Source organism: Atta cephalotes, assembly GCF_000143395.1.
Source record: "Atta cephalotes unplaced genomic scaffold scaffold00009, whole genome shotgun sequence".
In the NCBI taxonomy this organism is placed as follows: Eukaryota; Metazoa; Arthropoda; class Insecta; order Hymenoptera; family Formicidae; genus Atta; species Atta cephalotes.
This window is the reverse complement of record NW_012130073.1, coordinates 4035131-4054603: the sequence shown is the minus strand read 5'-3', so window position 1 is coordinate 4054603 and position 19473 is coordinate 4035131. Positions and strand designations below refer to the sequence as shown.

The following is a 19473-nucleotide window of genomic DNA, read 5'->3' as shown; positions in this document are numbered from 1 at the left end:
TAATATGTGTGTGTGTGTGTGTGTGTGTAATATAATATATATATATATATATATATATATATATATATATAATAAGTACTAATATATTTTACTAACTAATATATATATATATATATATATATATTGTTTTGATAAGATTTATATTTCATGTAACTCTAAAAAATATTAATATAATTAAAGTAGTGATATGAAATGTGAAGGTAATCATAATTAAAGTAGTATAATTACAGCCATTACAATGAGAAAATTTTTCTACAATGTAATAAAAATATAATATTATTACTTTTGCTCACTTTATGATTATGACAGAAGTCCAACCCACGAAGTATTTGGAAAATATATCGCCTTGATTTCTCCCAGTCGAGACCATTTTTAGTTTCCTCCAATTCATTGAGCACGGTGTGATCAAGATATTCAAACACGAGATAAAGCCGTTTTCTTCGACGAAATACTTCGATCATGTTCACTAAATTCTCGTGATGTAATTTCTAAATAATATCACCCTATTTACTAAATATTAAATATTATCTTAAATAATAAACATAAATTATTCTTATAAAGTAATATCAGAGAGCGTTTTATTTATCGGATTAAAAGAATTAGGTAAAATTTAACGAGTAATTCGTACAATACATTACACTTAGACTTTAACAATAATAAAAATTTTAATAATTAATATCTACCTTTAACATCCTTATTTCACGAAACGCCATTTTTCGAATCTGCATATCTTCTTCCGTCGCCAAGAACTTTTTTATCGCCACTACTTGCCCGGTTTCACGATGCTTGCATTTCATCACGAGTCCGTAACTTCCCTCTCCTACTATCTCAATATTTTCATATTTCTCCATTTTATTCGCAAAATTGGCAACAAAAAATTTTACAATTTTTTTTAGTTACCAGAAAATTATAAACTTTTTATATTCACCAAGATTTATACACTGAAAAGCATATTGATTACTTAATTATACTATTGTGTATGAATGATAATTAATCAATCATTTTTGTCACACAATTACAATTACTTTAAACAATTCCAAGCTAAATTAATTTTTTATAATTTCTTTCACCTTTTAAATAATGATATTAAATTTTTGAAATTTCCTATCATACATCTTAATCAATTTACGGTCAAAATCTATCATTTTAATATCTTTTTACAAAAAATATTTAAAAAATATTACGTATTCAAGATATACGAACAAACAAACACGATAATGTCACAATCTTGTGTATATTTGATACGATCGAAGAAACCACAATTCTTAATGTTGCCTCGCTTGCCGACGAGCCTGGACTGCTCCGAAAAGCCTCGTGCACGGCTCTCATCGATGATTATCGATCTGCTGGTAATTAGTAAGGGGTAGTCCTCGCTCGAGGAAGGTACAGGTGAACCGGTTTAAAGGAATAGGGGATCAAACATCAAAAAAAAAAGAACACTTCTAGCAATCTCTAGAATGCAAAATAAATATTGTCATTTTAAATTAAAATCTTTATTCTACTAAATTTTGTAAATTTTATATAAATATTATACAAAAATTTTATACAAATTTTATTTCGTCTTTATACTTTTAAGCCATAAATCTATTACTATTCAATACTAAACCGCAATTTTCTGTTAACCTGAAAATAATATCACATTATTAAATTGATAATCAATTTTATTAATATTATCAATGTTAATATTAATATTTATTATTAATATTAGCATATTATACTATTAGCATATTATAATATTCTACGTCATATGCATACTAATCGCAAATAGCTGTATTTACTTATCAGCAAATCACTCTTTTAATTTTAATATAATTCTTTGAGAGAAAGTCAGAGCTATCAATTATATCGGTATTCTAAAAATGATAGATAAAAATAGATATAAATGGATTTAGAGATCAAGATGAAGAAAATATGCATCAAACAAATTGGGAGATAACACAATTAATTATTACATGCATTCCAAGTTGCTTTCAAGAACATATATAATCTAACTTTGATAACGAAACAGAAAAATTTCAAGCTCCTAAATTTTTGAATAAAATAAAATAATAAAATAAGTAAAACAAAATCAAAATCAAAATTTATGAATAACATTTGAAATCATTGAAATAATTAGGAAAATTCTCAAAATTCTCGAATTATTATTTTTACTAACTGTTACAACTTTAGAGTTCATAACAGGTCTAGTTATTAAAAATATACTCAGCATTTCGTGATTTCATCTGCATCAAAAAATTTCTATTAAGAACAACTCATTGTATTCCACGAGCAAATACAATTATTGTAAAAAGATATCGTCGTATCTTCAATCCACTTTACCAGCAATAAAAATACGATATCACAAGTGTATCAGACCTCAAAAGTTGGTACTAAGTGCTGTAAATAAAGCTAAAATTCCGTCAGCACTTTTATTATTGTCACTCATCACCAATATTACGCCAGAAAACTAGACGAAGGTTCAACTCTGTGCATAGTAAATCTTTTTTTACAATAAATTTTTTATGATACAATATTCGCACGCATCGTCAGATCATAAGTTTTAACCTTTAAGATAAAAACAAACCCAGATTGTCTATTTTTATGTATCTTGAGCAACACAACAGGACGTATTACCTGGATGAAGATTCAATCAACTTTATTATCAAATGTGCAATATTGGAAAGAATAAAATCATTGAAATGTGAAAGCAAGAATTTCGGAACGGTTTCTTTCGGTTCGATCATATCGATGGCAACTCGGATGATGACTTCAGACGAATGCAACTTCCCTACTGTCGTGTCAAAAAGGATTCGCGTCATAGCGATTTGTTGCCGCAACTCTGTGAGCGTAATCGATACACGCGAATAGCAATTGGAGTTTATTTATAGATGAGTTCGGTGACTTTTCTTGGTATCGTGACCAAAGGCATAGTCAACGGTCCTTCAATCGACAAATGCGATTCTAACATTAAAAATACCGATGCAATATATATAAAACGCGTGTACGTGTATTACGACACACTTATCATACAACTTATATCATACAACTTTCCTAGAGCAATAAAAGCATTCTAATTGTGCGCATATTACGTAATTATTTACAGTTTATAATTAAATACATCAATTATTTAATTTAATTTATAGAACATTTATTATAATGGTTTAAAAAGCTCTTTTTCAATGTGTGTTTTTGAAATGTGTTTGTAGTAAAATGATGAAAATGTTGCATAATAGAGATGATACGTAATGTAATAACTAATAACACATAATATAATTTTCTTAAATTATAATTATTAAGGTTCCTGTTTATTCATCAATATTATTTTAAATTGTAGTATCAGAAACGAGACAATAAAAATTCTTGCAAAATATATCGAAAATTCTTTTCTAGGCCCGTTAATTAATATCTAGAAATGAAATATTAGTTAATAATAATAATAAAATAATAATAAATTATAATTATTTAATTATGTTCACAGCTAGCATTAACAACATATATAGAAATATAAATATGATTTATTAATTTCTTCCCAAAAAAAAAGATAGTTTTCGGTATATTTTACGTAAGTTTATTCTATTAATTCTAAAAACTTTTTTATTGAAATACATTTCTATTTATATATAATTTATAAGAATTTTTATTGTATTTTTCTCGCTTCTGACGTTATAATTAATCTGAGACAATAGTAGTGAGTGAACAGGAACCTCTCTCTCTAATATTCTAAAAAAAAAAAAAAAAACGCATTGTGTGTGTATATATCTTTCGGCAGTCGGCACGAAATAATGGAGAACATTCGAGAATATCCGGAAGTCTGGATATTTGAAGATGACAACAAAAAGCATCTAAAACTATTATTCGCTGGACAACGCGCGTGGACGGTCGCGCCTGACAAGCCACGTGGGCCACGACCATGAGAAGTTACGCGGCGCGGATCAATCAAGAGCAGCAAGAAGGAACCCGCTTGAGTCGGAGATCCATTCGGAGGCGCCGTGTCGAGAGCAAGCACGGAAATAGACGCACCACATGGCGGGGCTCAAGTTCTTCAGCTCTCTCCACTCCCTATGTACACGTCCTTCTTGCCTTTACGCGTTCGCTCCGTACGCATTCGTTTAGTCGCGCGTCTCTAGCGTTTCGTCCAACGCCGGATCCGTCCTCAGTTAATATGACGTTCAGCGAACGCCTCATACTTGAACAACGAACGCACTCGTCACGATTGAGGCCCGTCTCGAATCTCTTGGCCTCAGCCGATCGCATGGGAATCGTGTAAAAATTGAGCTAGTTTTAATCGTAAAACAGTGATCTCGAGAAGTACGTGAAGACTTCTATTAGAGAAGTCTGAAAGTTGTAGAAGTCTGCGACGAAGACTGATGTACGCAAACAATGCAGAAATAGTCATTTTGTTTGTCATACTGATCGCAAAATATGCGAGTTCAAGATACTTTAAGTGGTGATTTTGACGCGCGTAATTGAACAAATGGATATGATATGAGTCATGTGGGTTAACACTAACATGTAATTTCACTATCGTAGCTGATGACATAAAAACTATATGTATATATTTTCGATTTTAAAGGTTCAGAATTATAAGAATAAGTTGTATCCATTTATAAACTAAAACTGAGAAAGATCGTTCTCTTATATATATTGTAGAACCATTAAACATGATCTCGCGAGAAGAAGAAGATGATTCATTAATAATTCAGAACGTACTTTAACGACTGAGACTTTACTGTGTGGACTAACATCAAGATTAGTACAAAAAAATTGGGCAAATACTTGGTGATAAATGCGACGATGTGAAATATTTTATGAATGAACTTCCGTGGCTGCTGAGAGCAAAAAGTATCGAATTGAAAATATCGAAGAATTCGAGGACAATGTTCCCATGTGTGTGTATATACGAATACACATCCCGATAACATATGCAGAAACGAGATACGTTCAACATGTGCGTAAAAGCGCATAAAAGCAATCACCGTAAAAGTTAAGTACTCATTTTGAAGAACCCATTCGGAAGAAGATGGCATTTTTCCGAGAACTGTTACATCGAGAGAACGACTGACGGTGAAGTGACCCAACGAAATTTTATAATAAAATTCCAGAAAGAGTAAAAAGAGAAATTTGGAGCATTTCCGAAGTTGCAGTGCAATGAAATTATAATATTTTTACTTCTTGGATGCTTTCCTCATCGAATATCTCCGGTTTCATGATAGTATCCTCGAAACATCAATAATTCTGTCTCGTAAACGATAATGATATTTCAGGTGAATGATATTTTATGAAAATTTATAATACTAGTTTTAAAGTTGGAAGCCATTAGTACTAATCGTTAGTTGTCGCATTATCGATCACAGTAAAATATTAAGAAATATTAAAAACATTAATATCGAAAATTTTAATATTTCGTTCTTTATTACGGAAAATTAATGAGGAGATAGTTTCCAATGAAAATTAAATGGAAAGAAAATCGCTCGAATTCAAGGGCAAGGAAATGATAAATGATTATCGAAGAAAATTGTCGTTGAGGGTACGAGACGACGACGACATCCGGAACTGATAAACTTACCGAGTCGATTAGATAAAAATATGGCCGCTTGCCATTCGACACCTGCGGTGCAACGTCTGCAGTTGCAGGACTCAACTCGGATCGGTTACGGTGCAATCAACAACATAAGTGCTTCGAGTCAAAAGACTCTTCAACAATCGACTTACCCGCCTTTACTCAATTGGTTCTACCTGGCCATTACTGAACAAAATCCGTCGCAATCACCTGATCAGGTACCTCACGATCTTCACTACAATTTTGGGACACTTGAAGATCAGGATTTATCATTGAGTCAATCCCTAACTTATCAAACAAAGTCTAATAAATAAAGCATAATGAAATCTGGCAAACAAAGAATTTATTTCTAGATTATCTTAAATCTATAAATCTATTTCAGGAAATAGATTGCTGAGTCAAGCCTCTTATAAAAATAATGATAAAGTTAAAAAAATAATGATAACAATATTTAAAAGATCAGAAGAAAGATCTAAACATTTTATTATTTGAGACTCTTTTAAAATACTAAATTCAATTGATTGCTTTATTTAAAATAACAAGCTGCTTTTAATAAGTTGTCGATTGGATTATCCGTTTATATTTTAGAGCAAGCTACTTCCTGCAATCTGGAGCAATTTTCCCGGTACGACGTCGCAGACTTATCCACATCAAAACGCGTTGAATTCGTCTGGATCCGTCAGACCCATGAGAGATAGCGGGACGGAAAGTATCGCGGATTTAGCGGTACACTTTAACGAGTTAGCAGTAGGCGATCGGAAACCAGCGAAGAAACCGCCGTCAACGTACTTGTGTCATTTGTGCTTCAAGAAAGGACACTACATCAAAGATTGTCCACAGGTCGGTAATTTTTTCTTTAAATTATTCTTCTAATAATATGTAATATGTATCGATGACCCCTTGAATTAATTTTCAATACATATTTAAAACTTCAATGTTTTTCTGTTTTAAATACTAGTTCTTATATTTTTAACCATTTTATAACTACTTTAAATACTTTAGATAATTATATACAGTAATTAAAATTACACAATATACAGTATTTTAAAATTCGAATAAAAATTATATCATACAAGATTTCGTAAATAATTTGGAATCGATTAGAATTTGCAATTTTGCGACAATCTCTAGAGATCTCGGATAAAAATATAAATAAATTGTAATGAAATAAAATTTAAAGAGTCAAATGCACATAATAATGATAGTACTGTAATCGAATATAATCCTTATTTTATCATGATTCGATTCCAATATTTCAAGATGAGATTAATTAGTTTATTATTTGATTCATGGAAACCTTAGATTAGTTATCGTATAATGTTTCATCAACACGACTTAAATCTATCTTATCAAATCTTTATTATAAAAACATAAAAATAGATTAATTGAATTTTGGAGAGCATCGAATAGAACATCGATAAAGAATTGAATAATTCAGGCTTTTCTTTTCGTCTCTCAGAAAAATCAATAATTAAATAATAAGCATAAAAACAAAGCAAAGACCTTCTCTCTTGTTCTTCTAGCTTGACAACTCAAAAATAAATCTTTATTAAACACGATTTAAAAGGGCCCATTGTTAAATTTAGCAATACACGTAAACGACGCGCATCGATGAAACAATAGCGAGATATGCGTGGCTTAATTGATCGCTTAATTGACATATAACAAACAGTATTTCTGGAACACATGACGTCATACGGTCAATTATCGCGATATGAGGGTGAGCGAATTAAGTCACTTCTCCTGATGAGTCCTGATTGTGAAGACGTTCTTCACGTCATTTTTATTTATCTATAATACAGATAGAGAACACAAAAACGTCAAAAATCATAATGATATCATTATGACTTTATGTATGTCTCTTAAAAGTTAAACTGATAGAATAAATGACGTAAAAATGATCTAGAAATGAAAAAAGAAATCATAGGTATAGGACAAATAAAAGCGTTTGATTTTCAATTATTTATGTCATTTTAATATATTGTTGTCCATAATTATTGTAGATAAAAGCACAATAATGATTACGAATAGTAAATAAAATTTCTGTGATAGATCCCGCGTAGCAGTGCTTATAAGGTGCTAAAAAAGCGCTTATGCGGGTGTATGTCTAATAGTTTTTTAGCGCTTTCAAAATCCACTACGAAAAGCATATTATAAATGCATACAATCAGCGCAGAATAAATGCAGTTTTATCATGTAGCATAATAGTGCCTGCAAAGCGCTCAGAGTGCTGTAAAAGCGCATGAAGCATTTATTGAACTGAAATTTCTCTGAAATTTTGTTAAAAATGAATTTTTTAGCTAAAAATCGCTGAAATTAAATCGAAATTTTATTGAAAAATAAACAAAACGTAAAATAATTTCAACCAGGATGTGTTTGATATTATAATTATAATATATTATATATTTATCGCCGAACTAGCCGAGACATTTATATTTATAAATTTAGATATTCTAGAAAATATTCAACAAATTTATCTTTTATTTATTTTATTGTCAAATAAAATTTTCTTAAATAATGTCGACAAAATTTCAATGTTTCTGTGTTAAAAAAAATTCTTCTGAATTACTTTTGAAGTGCTTTACAGTTTTTTTACGCGCGTAATCATTTCTTGATCAGTATAACTTGAAATCTACTGAGTTATTAGTATTCACATTTAATAAAAGTGTACAATAACAGCAGTTTTGAATAACACAAATTATAAGAACGCTCTCAAAGTGCTTTGCAGCGGTGTTGTGCTACGTGGGGATTTTCATTTACATTTCTCATTTTTGTGATTTTAATGAAAATATATCATTTTTATATTATCATGTCAAGTAATAAAAAAAAGAAGGTAAGTTTTAATTCGTTTTATTACAAATAATTTCTCTCTTTATTTCTTACAATATTTATACTTATATGAATTATATGTTAGGTTAGATTAAATTATGATGAAAAACTGCTTTTATACAAAGCTTCCTAACTGTTTCCTTTGAACATTTTCGTGCTGAAAACTTTAATTATTTGTGGATTGGTATTTGGGACTATCTATTTTTATTTTGTAAACTTTTTATCTGTCCACTCGATCTTTATAAAACTTTTGACTCCTAAGTAATAATACTTTATTCAAATTCTAAGATCAAAAATAAAAAAATTTAAATAATGGATTCAATGTGACGGGCAGAATTAAAAAAAATAATCTGATTATCATACACACACATGAAACTCAGAGAATTTTTAATTAATTATATATATAATTAATATATATAACAGCTTAATATATATAACATCATGTTTTAATTTTAATTTATTTGAAGTTTACAATTGTGCTATGCAATAGTTAGAATCGATTTTCGTACTGATTTTTAAACTCCGATTATGAGCCTTATGATATGTGATTCTTCATTAAATTGCCTTTTGAAATTTGACATTTATTCAAATTCAGCGATTCTAAAAAGATCTCCCAAAATTGAATTTCCTGTAATAATCAAATTATTTTCTGAATTTTAGTATTCTAAGGCCAGAATCGAATTCGATCTCAAAGCCTTTAGAAAACAAAATCTTCTTTAAGTTTCTTTATTAGAAAATTCCAGACTTTAAAGAATTTAGAACAATATCTTTTCGGAAGCTGTATATGTATGAGTATCATAAATGTTTTGCGAGTCAACCATATATCTTGAATATTTTCTTATTATTATTTGATATTTATTATTTGATGAAATTTATTAATAAAACATTAAACACATGCCATCATTCTCAATTCTATATTTAGAAATTTGTTCGCATTGAAATCTCCAAAAACTTTTTCACTTAAATACAAATATATATTGAAAAGAGGAGAAGCAAAGATGTTGGGTGCAAAAAGTATAAGCAATGCGAATAGACCTATTAATAACATCTACCGATATGTAAAGATTTACAGTCCATCCACAATTTAATTGAAGCCAATATACATTCATACACCCACGTACGTTCGATGATTGATTTAATCGTCCAGTTGTCGCCACATTGCATTTTATGATATCTGCAACGGCGAAGAATACAAATAAAAGAATGAATTTCCCAATTTTATGTGATTTTCACAGGCACGACCGAAGGGTGAGGGCCTGACGCCGTATCAGGGTAAGAAGCGGTGCTTTGGTGAATACAAATGTCCCAAGTGCAAGCGCAAATGGATGTCGGGCAACAGCTGGGCCAATATGGGCCAGGAATGCATTAAGTGTCACATAAACGTGTATCCTCACAAACAGGTGAGTGAGGAGGAGTCCGCCCTGTCCGCCTCCTTCGTGTCTGCCTTCACCGCCTGCACATTACGAGTTCTTTCCGTGATCAATCGTTAAATATAAAATTAGTCATGATTCTCCTCAACGAAGTCCCGGTCAGATTCACTAAAAGATTCGACTCTTGGAACAGTTTCGCTCTCTCGAAATATTGCGCGGCCAAGAGAACGAAATCTCGTGTAAACCAACGCGAATGCTAATTATAGTCGCATAATCACGCTCACCCGCTCGCTCTTTTGCCTGCCCGGTGGGCAGAAATATCCGGAGTCACCGGTAATCGTTACGTTACGGTTCCCGAAAAACATTCGCGAAATTCCTATTATAATTGAACATTAGCTATGCTGTGCCGCGAGCTTTAAACTTTAAACGATCCCAGATTTGCTGTACAATCGCCAAGTCTCGAAAATCGAAATCACATCGGAGTATTTCAATAATATTAATAGTATCAATAATGTAAATTAGTTAATAACGTTAATTAAATTAATGACAAAAATGATAAATTGTACTGAACAAAAAAAGAAGACATGTTTATGTGAGAAAATGAGATATTATCTAACAAGATTTCTATTCTTATCTCTTGCGAGAAACAACGTAGAGTGTGGGTATAAAATCATTTCTATTATTTTCAGAGGCCGTTGGAAAAACCCGATGGTTTAGACGTGTCCGACCAGAGCAAGGTACATCCTCAACATCTCTGCGAGAAATGTAAGACGTTGGGCTATTATTGCAGACGAAGCGCTATAATAACTTAACGAATTCCGTCCAATTCATCTCACTGATCCAATTAATTGCAAGAAGGGAAGAGTTTAATGATGAATTAATGAAAGACAGTTCGATACACTTGAACGCACCGATACGCATGTGAATCTTATAGATAGAACATCCATTTCTATTCGCGAGATTAAATCGAGAGAGAAAAAGAGAAATAAAATGATATATTTTTATGTATTTTTACAATTAGAATTTTTTTTAATGGTTTTTGACGACCAAAGACGCGTCGTTTAATCACAGCTTTATATTTATAATATATATTGAATAAATATATTATCTATACGGACATAAAATGCACACTCAAATAACAGAATTTTTTGATTTGTAATATTATTTCGATAATATCAAGTATCCATGCGGAAAAAAAGAGTATGTTGTTCGAATAAAAAAAATGAGGGCATTGTTCTCAGGGATATATTAAAATGTGCTGATCCTAAGAGCTAAGAATAAACATGGGCAGATCCTCGAGAAAGGGAGGTGCCTCTAAAGAAAAATAAGGAGGAAAAACGACGGAAGAAACATTTCAAATGAATGTGTGTAGTATTTACAGTAATATCGAGTTGGTGCATTGAAATGCAGTGTCGACACGCAATCCCTGCGCAATCAATATTGTTTCACAATATTGCGCAATAATATATTAATGTTTATATTAACGTTACATCTACAGTCAGTATTATATATAATATTATTGCACACTTTCTTCATGTAAGTAATAATACATTAAGCACTTAATATCCGTATGGAGATTAATATTATATTAGTATATAACATATTGCATCAATAATATTGATCGTAGGGATTGCTTTATTTATTGGATATTCTTTGGCTCTGGGGAGATGAACATGATGCATATATAAATCTCTTCTTATTCAATATATTATTTGCATATGTACAGATTGGTTTATGATACTGAATGAATGAAGAAACATTCAAATTGCATTAAAAGTATAAGTTAACATTATAAATAGAGGCTACGAAACCGATGTAATTTCATAAAGAGTTCAATTTTTGACACTATGAACGCATACTTAGCGATTTCTTTTATCTGTCTGTTCGTGTGAAACACGACTGGCAAGAGCTTCCAATTTTATTTACAATTGAAGTTGAGCTCATTAAAATCTTAACGGTTTCTTGATTATTATTTAACGAAATTGTCAATTAATTCAACATTTTCTACGAATCGCATTGAACATGTACATGTCTAACATGTATTCATGCAGACATGAGAAAAAGTTTTCTTACCTGTTGTAGTAGTAGAATTTGTAAATGCTTAAGGAGGATTTGTATGAATTGAATATTACGGTTCACACCATTCTACGTAAAATACATGCAACACGTCGATAAAACATCAATGACAAATAACTAATCGATCGTTTTCCAAAATGATTTGGCCTACGCATTTGTCTTATTCGCGAAGAGCTCCTTTCGTCCATAATGAAAAAAAAAAAAAAAAATTACAAAAATGGAAATACGACGTAGCAAGTGCTAGGAGTGGTGCCGAGAACTGTATTGTGTTGTCACTAATATTGCCAAGATTATACGCGATGTACGATAATCTTAGCAATAATGTGTACACATGCGTATAGTACAGATATATATTATTTGTATATAATGAGTGCTTTCCAAATATACAAACCAAAGATACAACGATTCTGCGCCTACGTTCATCTTCCTTTGTCTATAATCGATCACTTTCGATACTGTTCTACGATCAACATGATCACGCATTGTAGAAATGTTTTATATAATACAATTTATACATAGGAAATATACAGTGGTCAAGGATTAGTGACGACGAAGAGGAGATCCGCCGCCGGATCTTCGCTAAAATATGCCGCGGAGTTAAATGTCGTTGTCCCCGTAGAATCTACTGTCGTCTGCAAATAAAATATTCGATTACGTTCTCTCTATTACAACTTTTATCACTTTAGAACAAATAGATTATCTGATTTCTTTTTTCAAGAGATTCTATCATGGATGTTTATATTAATTTTTCACAATTGCAAGTATGCTCGCGTAAAGATATTACCAAGCATATTTATATTTGTTAATAAATCTTTACGTATTGATCATTGCGTTATCTTAGTGTTGTTTGTAAAAGAATCAAATCATTTAATCGAGACAAAGCGAACGCGTTTTTAATTGTAAGAGTCAATCGGTTCCGGACGATTGGCTCCTCAAGATCCTGCTAAGATGCAAGGCATTGATTCACCTCAGAGGGATCCACGCGATACGGGGAATTTTCCGTTGTCGGATGCTGATACTGCGCCGATTGCACATGCTGCGTGCATTGTTGCTGCATTAACATTTGTTGCTGCTCCTGTTGCTGTTTCCATTCCTCGTATTTTTTCATCGCGAGTATCAAATCACGATTCTCGTCTGCCAAACCAACATTTTGCGTCATATTCTTCGTCAACTTGCTGTACTCTTCCTCGTTTGGCGCCACTGATTGTTGCTGTTGCTGCTCTTGTTGATGCTGCTGTCGTTCGTCCATCTTTTCGATCAAAGAGTTTGCCGAATAGCAAATATCAAAGAAATTCTGAGCTGTTGGTTGCACCGCGACTGGACTGGACACGCTGGGTGCCGGTTGGCTAACTAGAGTGATTACTTGCTGCGTTTCCTTACCCTCGGTATTGTACATCAATGTCGGTAACGGAACTGGAATCGGAACTCCGCCAGATTGTACAGAATTTAGAATGTCCAATGGCTGCGTGACGGTCTTCGTATCTACATTATTCTCATTAGAGCACTCGATATCGGGCGAAGAGGGAATATTTTCTGGTTGCGGCGCTATAGGTCCCGGAAAAGACAAAGGCTGCTGTTGGCCAACTAAGCTAATAACTTGCGGCTGTGACGATTGCTGCTGTGGCAGTTGTGAAGGCGGCAGAACCGCTACAGGCGGTTCGGGAAAGAGTTCCGCTTTCAGGTTCGGTAAAAACGTGTCGATTGCCCTCCACGTGGGCGCCCAGAGATTGGAACTCGGCGCTAGAACATTGGCCGACGACATCACCAGCAGCATGTTCTTCAGTGATTCGGGAATCGCTTCGAACAAGAGCTCACTGTTATCGGCATGCATGTACGCGCGCAGAAGTTCCAGCACTGTTAACCAAAGCGGCAGAAAACCAGGTAGAGTTAGCAGTGGAGTCAGATGATGAAGAAATACCTTGGAGAGTAACATTGCGGCCCTGACTCGTGTTTCTTCGACGCCGATAGGATCGTTGGACGCGATCGGACCCAATAATTGCGCTAACAGCGGGAACAATACTTCCTCCAAACATTGCGACCACTCTATTGCGGATAGCTGTGCCAAATCATGCGCCAGCAAGGTACTTTGAAGATATGTAATCGCTGCCGTGCGTACTGGTCGACGAGCGTCGCAACAGAGTCGTGCGATACCTTGCAGTAGCGGTCGCCAGGCTTGCGGCCACAGGGATATACCATCGTCAATGCTACCTTCTTCTGCCCACCATCGGAATACCTGTGCGATTCTCGTGTGCAGCGTATGCATCAAATCCAAGAGTTGCACCGGGCTCTGTTGATAACCAGCCGATTCCTCCGTGGAATTGCACACCTTGTTTCGTTTGCCCGCACATTGCAGCACCGCCTCGGCAAACGTTCTAACGCAGTTGACGCACAAGTCAAAATTGAAGGGTGTTACATGTGCCATGTCACGCACTAAGAAATTTAGACTTTCGCAGCATTTGACGAACGCCGCCGAGTCGTGCGACTGTAGATCGCGCGCTAGCACTATCGTATCAGCGGCTACTGGAAGCGGTGCCTCGGTACCAGTTGGCGACACTAATACCCATTCCGGTACAGGACTGATAGGTCTGGGATCCAAGACTGATGTCCGAGCGTTTGCAGTTTCATCTAGAACCGTGTTGGATCGCTTGGGCGCCAATGCGCCGGCACCCGCGCACTCCAGCAGGCTAAATACTACCTTCCAATCTTCCGCACTATGGATGTTTGCGGCGCCCGTTTTCAGTAGCTCGAACAGACCGTAGGCGATTTGTTGAGCTAACGGTGCGGTCGTTGCGGACGGCAAATGGGTCAAAGGTAGTAGAGGTGATAGACACGCAAATTCTTCTCCGCGTAAAAGCCTGATAGCCAATCTCAACATGCCCACAGCTACCCGTTCAAGTAAATAAGGATGGTTCTCACGTGCCGCCACCGTTAATAAACGATCCAAGTGACTCTGGACTACAGGCCAGATGCACGTTACTCTGTCACGATTCTGTATAGTTACTTCTAGCAACAGCTCGAGTAGAAAGATAGATATATCTTCGTCGTTAGGATTAGCTGACACCAAAGCACCAACAAGAGAATTAAGTGATTCACTCTGCAAATGACGAAAGTTGTTAAAAAATATGCAAGGTCATAGTCCAATAATTACATGTCATCGATGATTTACCTGAAAGAATTTACTTTCTTCTATAATTTCTTTAAGGTAACAATTGGCAATAAACTCTACGGCCTTTTTTCGTGCGGTTGCTTCAGCAGGATGAGGCAGACGTGACGTGTCCATAGCGATGTAGGAATAAAAGGTGGAAAGTATTCCTTGATCACCCGGAGAAACTTTGGGCGTGGTCGGTTCTCGAAGTAGAGATATTTTGCCGGACGGATCAATGAAGTCTTCCGCCTCCGTAAGATTCTTTGGCAATAATCTCGCCTCATAGAGCGATTGCAAACAATCGATGATGTTCTTCCAAGACGCTCTCAAGGCATCCCCGTGTAAATGAGTGATCTTGAAAAGAGTGCGAGCTGCCATTTGGGATTTTGGACTTCCACCGAGATGTAAAACTACTTGCTCGGATTTCCCGCCGATTATCAGACCCGTGAACTTGCAGAGACTGACTATAAGCGTATCCAAATCATTACACATGCTGTGGTAAGCGCTGATTGCCGCGCAACTGAAAAAAGAGAGAATAAGCTGTAGTTAATACAAGAATAAATAATAAGTAGCAACAGAATAAACAAACCTAAGAAATGTTTGAACGACTTTGCGTTGCAATGATCTGTCCGGTGCTTTATCGTATGCTCGACAAAGAGCACTTACAATGGGAGCCCACGCATGTTCGGCTAAGTCTTTATCGATGAATTCGCCAGAATTGCCTACTTTCAAGTACATACTTTCAGGTCCGGAGCCTCTTCTTAATAAAACCTTCCATAAATAATTTTCCTTTACTAGCCCAGTTTGTTCAGCTGGCATCACGATTTCTTCCCCTCTACACAAATAACAGTTAAACAATATTTAGAATTGGAATATTCACACTATTTAAAATTTAATTTAAATATTTATAACACTTACTTAATTGAAGTATATATTTCATCGAGCATATCTTGATCAAAATCGGTATCGCCATTAACCTTCTTCAAATTTCTTTTAAATTCATCGGCAGTCATAGGATTATTTTGCCTCTTTACGTTATAATTATGTTGATCGACATTTAACATGATAACCGCATAAGCTAACGTAAAGGCGGCATCAGCCGAAGCGAAAGGTCTACCATTGCTATCCTAAAACACAACAATTTGTTATTCTACGTTCATGCTTGTTATTTCTAAAAAATATTAGAATATACGCACATGCCAATGTTCGGCAAATTTCTCAAGTAGAAGAGATATAAGGGGAGCTTCCCCAGGTAATCTAAAGGATTCCAAGTAAAGTCGCAAAGCTTGATCGATTCGAGTATTTCTTAAGTCAAAATTATGCACAAAATAATTGAGAATGTTTTTGTTTTCTTTCTTGCTGATGTATTCACCGATTGCTTTCTTATCTAAACCAGGATTCTCTCTTAGAAGTTTAGCGATTTTTTCTGGATCCGAATGACCTGGAGTACCGCCCAGCAAACCGTGCTCCGTAAGTTTCGCTATACCCTCTCGTGGATTTTCATTGAATTTTTCTGTGCCAAGAGCCAACCACTGAAAATGACAAGAAGAGATTTGATTCATTGTAGTTATATAAGAAATAAGTGGAAAATAAATACCTACTCGCTTATTCGCTTTTATAGCAAGCAAATCTTCACGCGTAGGCAGATTTGATGACGCCTCATGACGCGATGGTTTGCACAATTCCTTGCAGCCTTTGCAACGAATCTCCATGCCGACGATCAGCATCATTATGGCGTCCAAGGAAATCAATTGCATGGTATGCATACCAGTGGTCATTGGTAGAGAAACATTCTAAGAGCAAATTTTAAAGATATAGAGATTTTATATCTTAATAATTTTATATAATTTATTAGATATCAATTTAATATTAATATAGGAAAAAAGAAATGTACCTTAGAAAACATTTTCATGAGTTCCTCATACAAGTTCGTAGAATAAAGTCCGCAGTCATAATTTAAATATAATTCAGCGGGTAAACCAGGTATTCTCCACAATCTTACTATAGCCTCTGCAAAGTATGGAAATAAAAGTTATGTTGCCACAATATATATTGCACAATTGCTGTGAAATAAAGACGTACCAAGCGATAATTCTCGTTGCTCGTATGAGATTCTATTAGATTCAGAAACAACTATTTCCATTAATTTAATTAAATAATGTTCCAGTTGGAATTTTAGATGTTCTCTTTGCGACTCAAACAGCAAGAACGATACTTGAAGATTTACAGCGAGGATCGACAATCTATCTGTTCCTAGTAGCTGATATATAAATACGATATTCATTGACTATTTCTTTATTAATGAACGACGTTAAATATAATTAATTAATCGCATTCGCTTACCAAGATTAGATTCCTACACAAGTCATCCTTCGCGAGAGCAAGTAGGGACGAAAAATTAGATAGAGCGTCGGCGGCGATTTCCAACGCTACTTGCAATAAGCTAAGACCTAGATGAGTTATAATTTCATTGTTCTGCTTGTCGAGAGGACTACATAGAGAAATGAGAAATCTGAACAATTCACGAACGCATAAGGCGCCATATGGCGCCCGTTGTTGCAACGGAATAAATCGGACGCCCTGACTATTCACATACTCCTCGATTTGTTCAGACTCTTTCATTTTAGACGTTCTAGACAGATTTTCGTCTATCGATAAGTCTTCCACGCTACCAGTCGGAGATTGTGCTAAATCGATACTTTTTTCTTCGTCACCTGCAATTATCCAAAAAATAAATTAGAAATTATTAAAATTTATTTTAAAGTAGCGAAAAGAAATACCTTGATTTTCTGAAATAGATTGCTTGATGGAAGATTCAGATTCATCCGTGATTTTTTGATCAGCCGCATCTTCCTTTTCTACACTATTACTTTCTGTTAAAGCTGCAACTTTATTCTCCACATTGATATTTTCAGACGCGTTATTCACCTCGACCGTTTCTATTTCATTTTTAACATCTTTATTACTTTCGTCTGTATCAATCTCCTGTTTCTTATTAGTTTCCTGATTATCCACTGCTTTGATGCAGTCATTTCTATCTTTAATATTATCTTTGTTAATATTATTCTTGCTTTCACTTTTCTCGTCCTCATTTTTATCAACACTTCCATGATTCAACGATCCTTGCATGTCAACGATATTGCCAACTGGTGAGACGGGTGTGGTAGCTAAATGACCAGTTCGTATTTTGTCAACTGAACTTGAAATCATCGGCTCCTTCTCGTCGATGTCATTCGTGGTAGACTTGGATTTTTGCCTCGTGTAACTTTTGTGTTTTCTATTCTTGCCACGAGTATTCTCTATGCTATTTGTTCTCATTTTCTGTTAGAAATAATATTGTCTCATGTATATTTGTTTTTTACAAATAGATATTTTATAAATCACATATTATAAAACTTACTTTCATATTCGGCAAAACTCTGGTATCGTCAACAAATTGAGGTAATCTGGTGAACAAATGTTGAACCATGTCCCTCAGGCAATTCTCCGCCGTTTTTCTAAGTATTTCTATAAAGATATCTCATTATGATACACTCGCAATTTGTTACAACAAAAATGAAAGTATAACTCACCACTAAGACGCGTTTCAAAACATATCCTAAAGCAACTCAGCATAATTTCGCATACACTTTCATTGGAAAGATGATCACCAGCAGACGACAGCATGAGGGCTCTCAGAACTTGCAGAACTCTCATAAGAACTACTCCATCACCAGATGCATCGGCACCTACAAACCTCGCGTGTGTAACAGCATCCGCTATGGCTTCTATGCAAGTTGCTATGGCAGGATGATTAGGATCTAAAAAACATACTATGTTTTACAAAATAAAAATAATAATTTTTGTTGTCACAATAATTGAGACTGACCAATGAGACCATAAGAAATTATCTTATTAACAGCCGAGAGCGCTAGACTAGTCACAGGTCCAGTAGTTTCTTCAGATCTTATAATTTCCAGAAAGGGAGTGAGAAAAACTGCGGGTTCTAATTGGGATAAATCTCTATGTTCGTTTAATACTTCTTTCAAAGTACTCAAGCCTTTCATGAGAGTATCCTGATCGTCATCCTGGAAATTAAATTAAACAGTTAAAAGATAAATCTCTTCAAGTTCTTTTATGACAATTATCTCCATCTGTCGTGTCAAACTACAGCTAGAGAGGATTGTAAATGGTAAATTTATTTATACAAATTTAAGGTATTTACTTATACACCTTAAACTTGAAGTGTCATCAGATGAATCTCTACAACCTGTTTGATTTTATTAGGAACAATAACAAGTATATCCTAATAATAGTTCTAATAATAGTCTGAATCGTTGAACAGTTGGCAAAAGAGATAAGAAAAAGTTTTCTACCTGGTGAGAGTGCGACGACCATCGGGCACCTCGTCGCATTGCCGTCACCAGGAGGCACACCTCGTCCTCGACGACGAACAAGCCGCCCCTACAGGGGCCTCCAGATCTCACGATTCTATTCATCCTTGCGTGATTCCGTTGCTACGCCATAACAGGATT

At 34.5% G+C, this 19473-nt stretch overlaps 3 protein-coding genes across 3 annotated transcripts in view; 1 reads left to right on the top strand and 2 right to left on the bottom strand.

Annotated features, from left to right (window-relative positions):
* The window catches only part of LOC105627542 (cyclin-dependent kinase-like 4), a 5495-nt gene extending 4644 nt beyond the window's left edge, over positions 1–851 (bottom strand). Inside the window, exons 1-2 of the mRNA XM_012208823.1 lie at positions 684–851; positions 294–488 (exon numbers count right to left, since the gene is read on the bottom strand). Of these exons, the coding sequence (XP_012064213.1) occupies positions 294–488; positions 684–851 (363 nt within the window). The remainder of the gene's footprint in view (positions 1–293; positions 489–683) is intronic.
* A 4597-nt stretch (positions 852–5448) lies between these two features.
* On the top strand, positions 5449–10550 carry LOC105627541 (zinc finger CCHC domain-containing protein 24-like). The gene is made up of 4 exons (XM_012208822.1): positions 5449–5757; positions 6128–6379; positions 9604–9768; positions 10428–10550. The coding sequence occupies exons 1-4, from the start codon at positions 5566–5568 to the stop codon at positions 10548–10550; spliced, it is 732 nt and encodes a 243-aa protein (XP_012064212.1). The 5' UTR covers positions 5449–5565.
* Positions 10551–12150: 1600 nt separating this feature from the next.
* On the bottom strand, positions 12151–19437 carry LOC105627539 (golgi-specific brefeldin A-resistance guanine nucleotide exchange factor 1). The gene is made up of 15 exons (XM_012208821.1): positions 19315–19437; positions 18828–19026; positions 18532–18759; positions 18360–18466; positions 17740–18280; positions 17303–17673; positions 17042–17219; positions 16854–16969; positions 16561–16752; positions 16156–16491; positions 15878–16086; positions 15549–15794; positions 14981–15479; positions 12782–14908; positions 12151–12446 (listed from the first exon to the last, which is right to left on the bottom strand). Exons 1-15 carry the CDS (start codon positions 19435–19437, stop codon positions 12348–12350), a joined length of 5571 nt encoding a protein of 1856 aa, XP_012064211.1. The 3' UTR covers positions 12151–12347.
* Between the last annotated feature and the right edge of the window lie 36 nt (positions 19438–19473).

Excerpts from the sequence above, each read along its gene's own strand:
- LOC105627539 (XM_012208821.1), bottom strand. The coding sequence starts at position 19,437 with ATGAATAGAATCGTGAGATCTGGAGGCCCCTGTAGGGGCGGCTTGTTC. Across the intron at positions 18,281-18,359 it reads GAGTTTTGCCGAATATGAAA|AAAATGAGAACAAATAGCAT; the intron begins GTAAGTTTTATA and ends TATTTCTAACAG. Across the intron at positions 14,909-14,980 it reads AAGAAAGTAAATTCTTTCAG|AGTGAATCACTTAATTCTCT; the intron begins GTAAATCATCGA and ends CGTCATTTGCAG.
- LOC105627541 (XM_012208822.1), top strand. The coding sequence starts at position 5,566 with ATGGCCGCTTGCCATTCGACACCTGCGGTGCAACGTCTGCAGTTGCAG. Across the intron at positions 5,758-6,127 it reads CGTCGCAATCACCTGATCAG|AGCAAGCTACTTCCTGCAAT; the intron begins GTACCTCACGAT and ends TTTATATTTTAG. Across the intron at positions 6,380-9,603 it reads ACATCAAAGATTGTCCACAG|GCACGACCGAAGGGTGAGGG; the intron begins GTCGGTAATTTT and ends TGATTTTCACAG.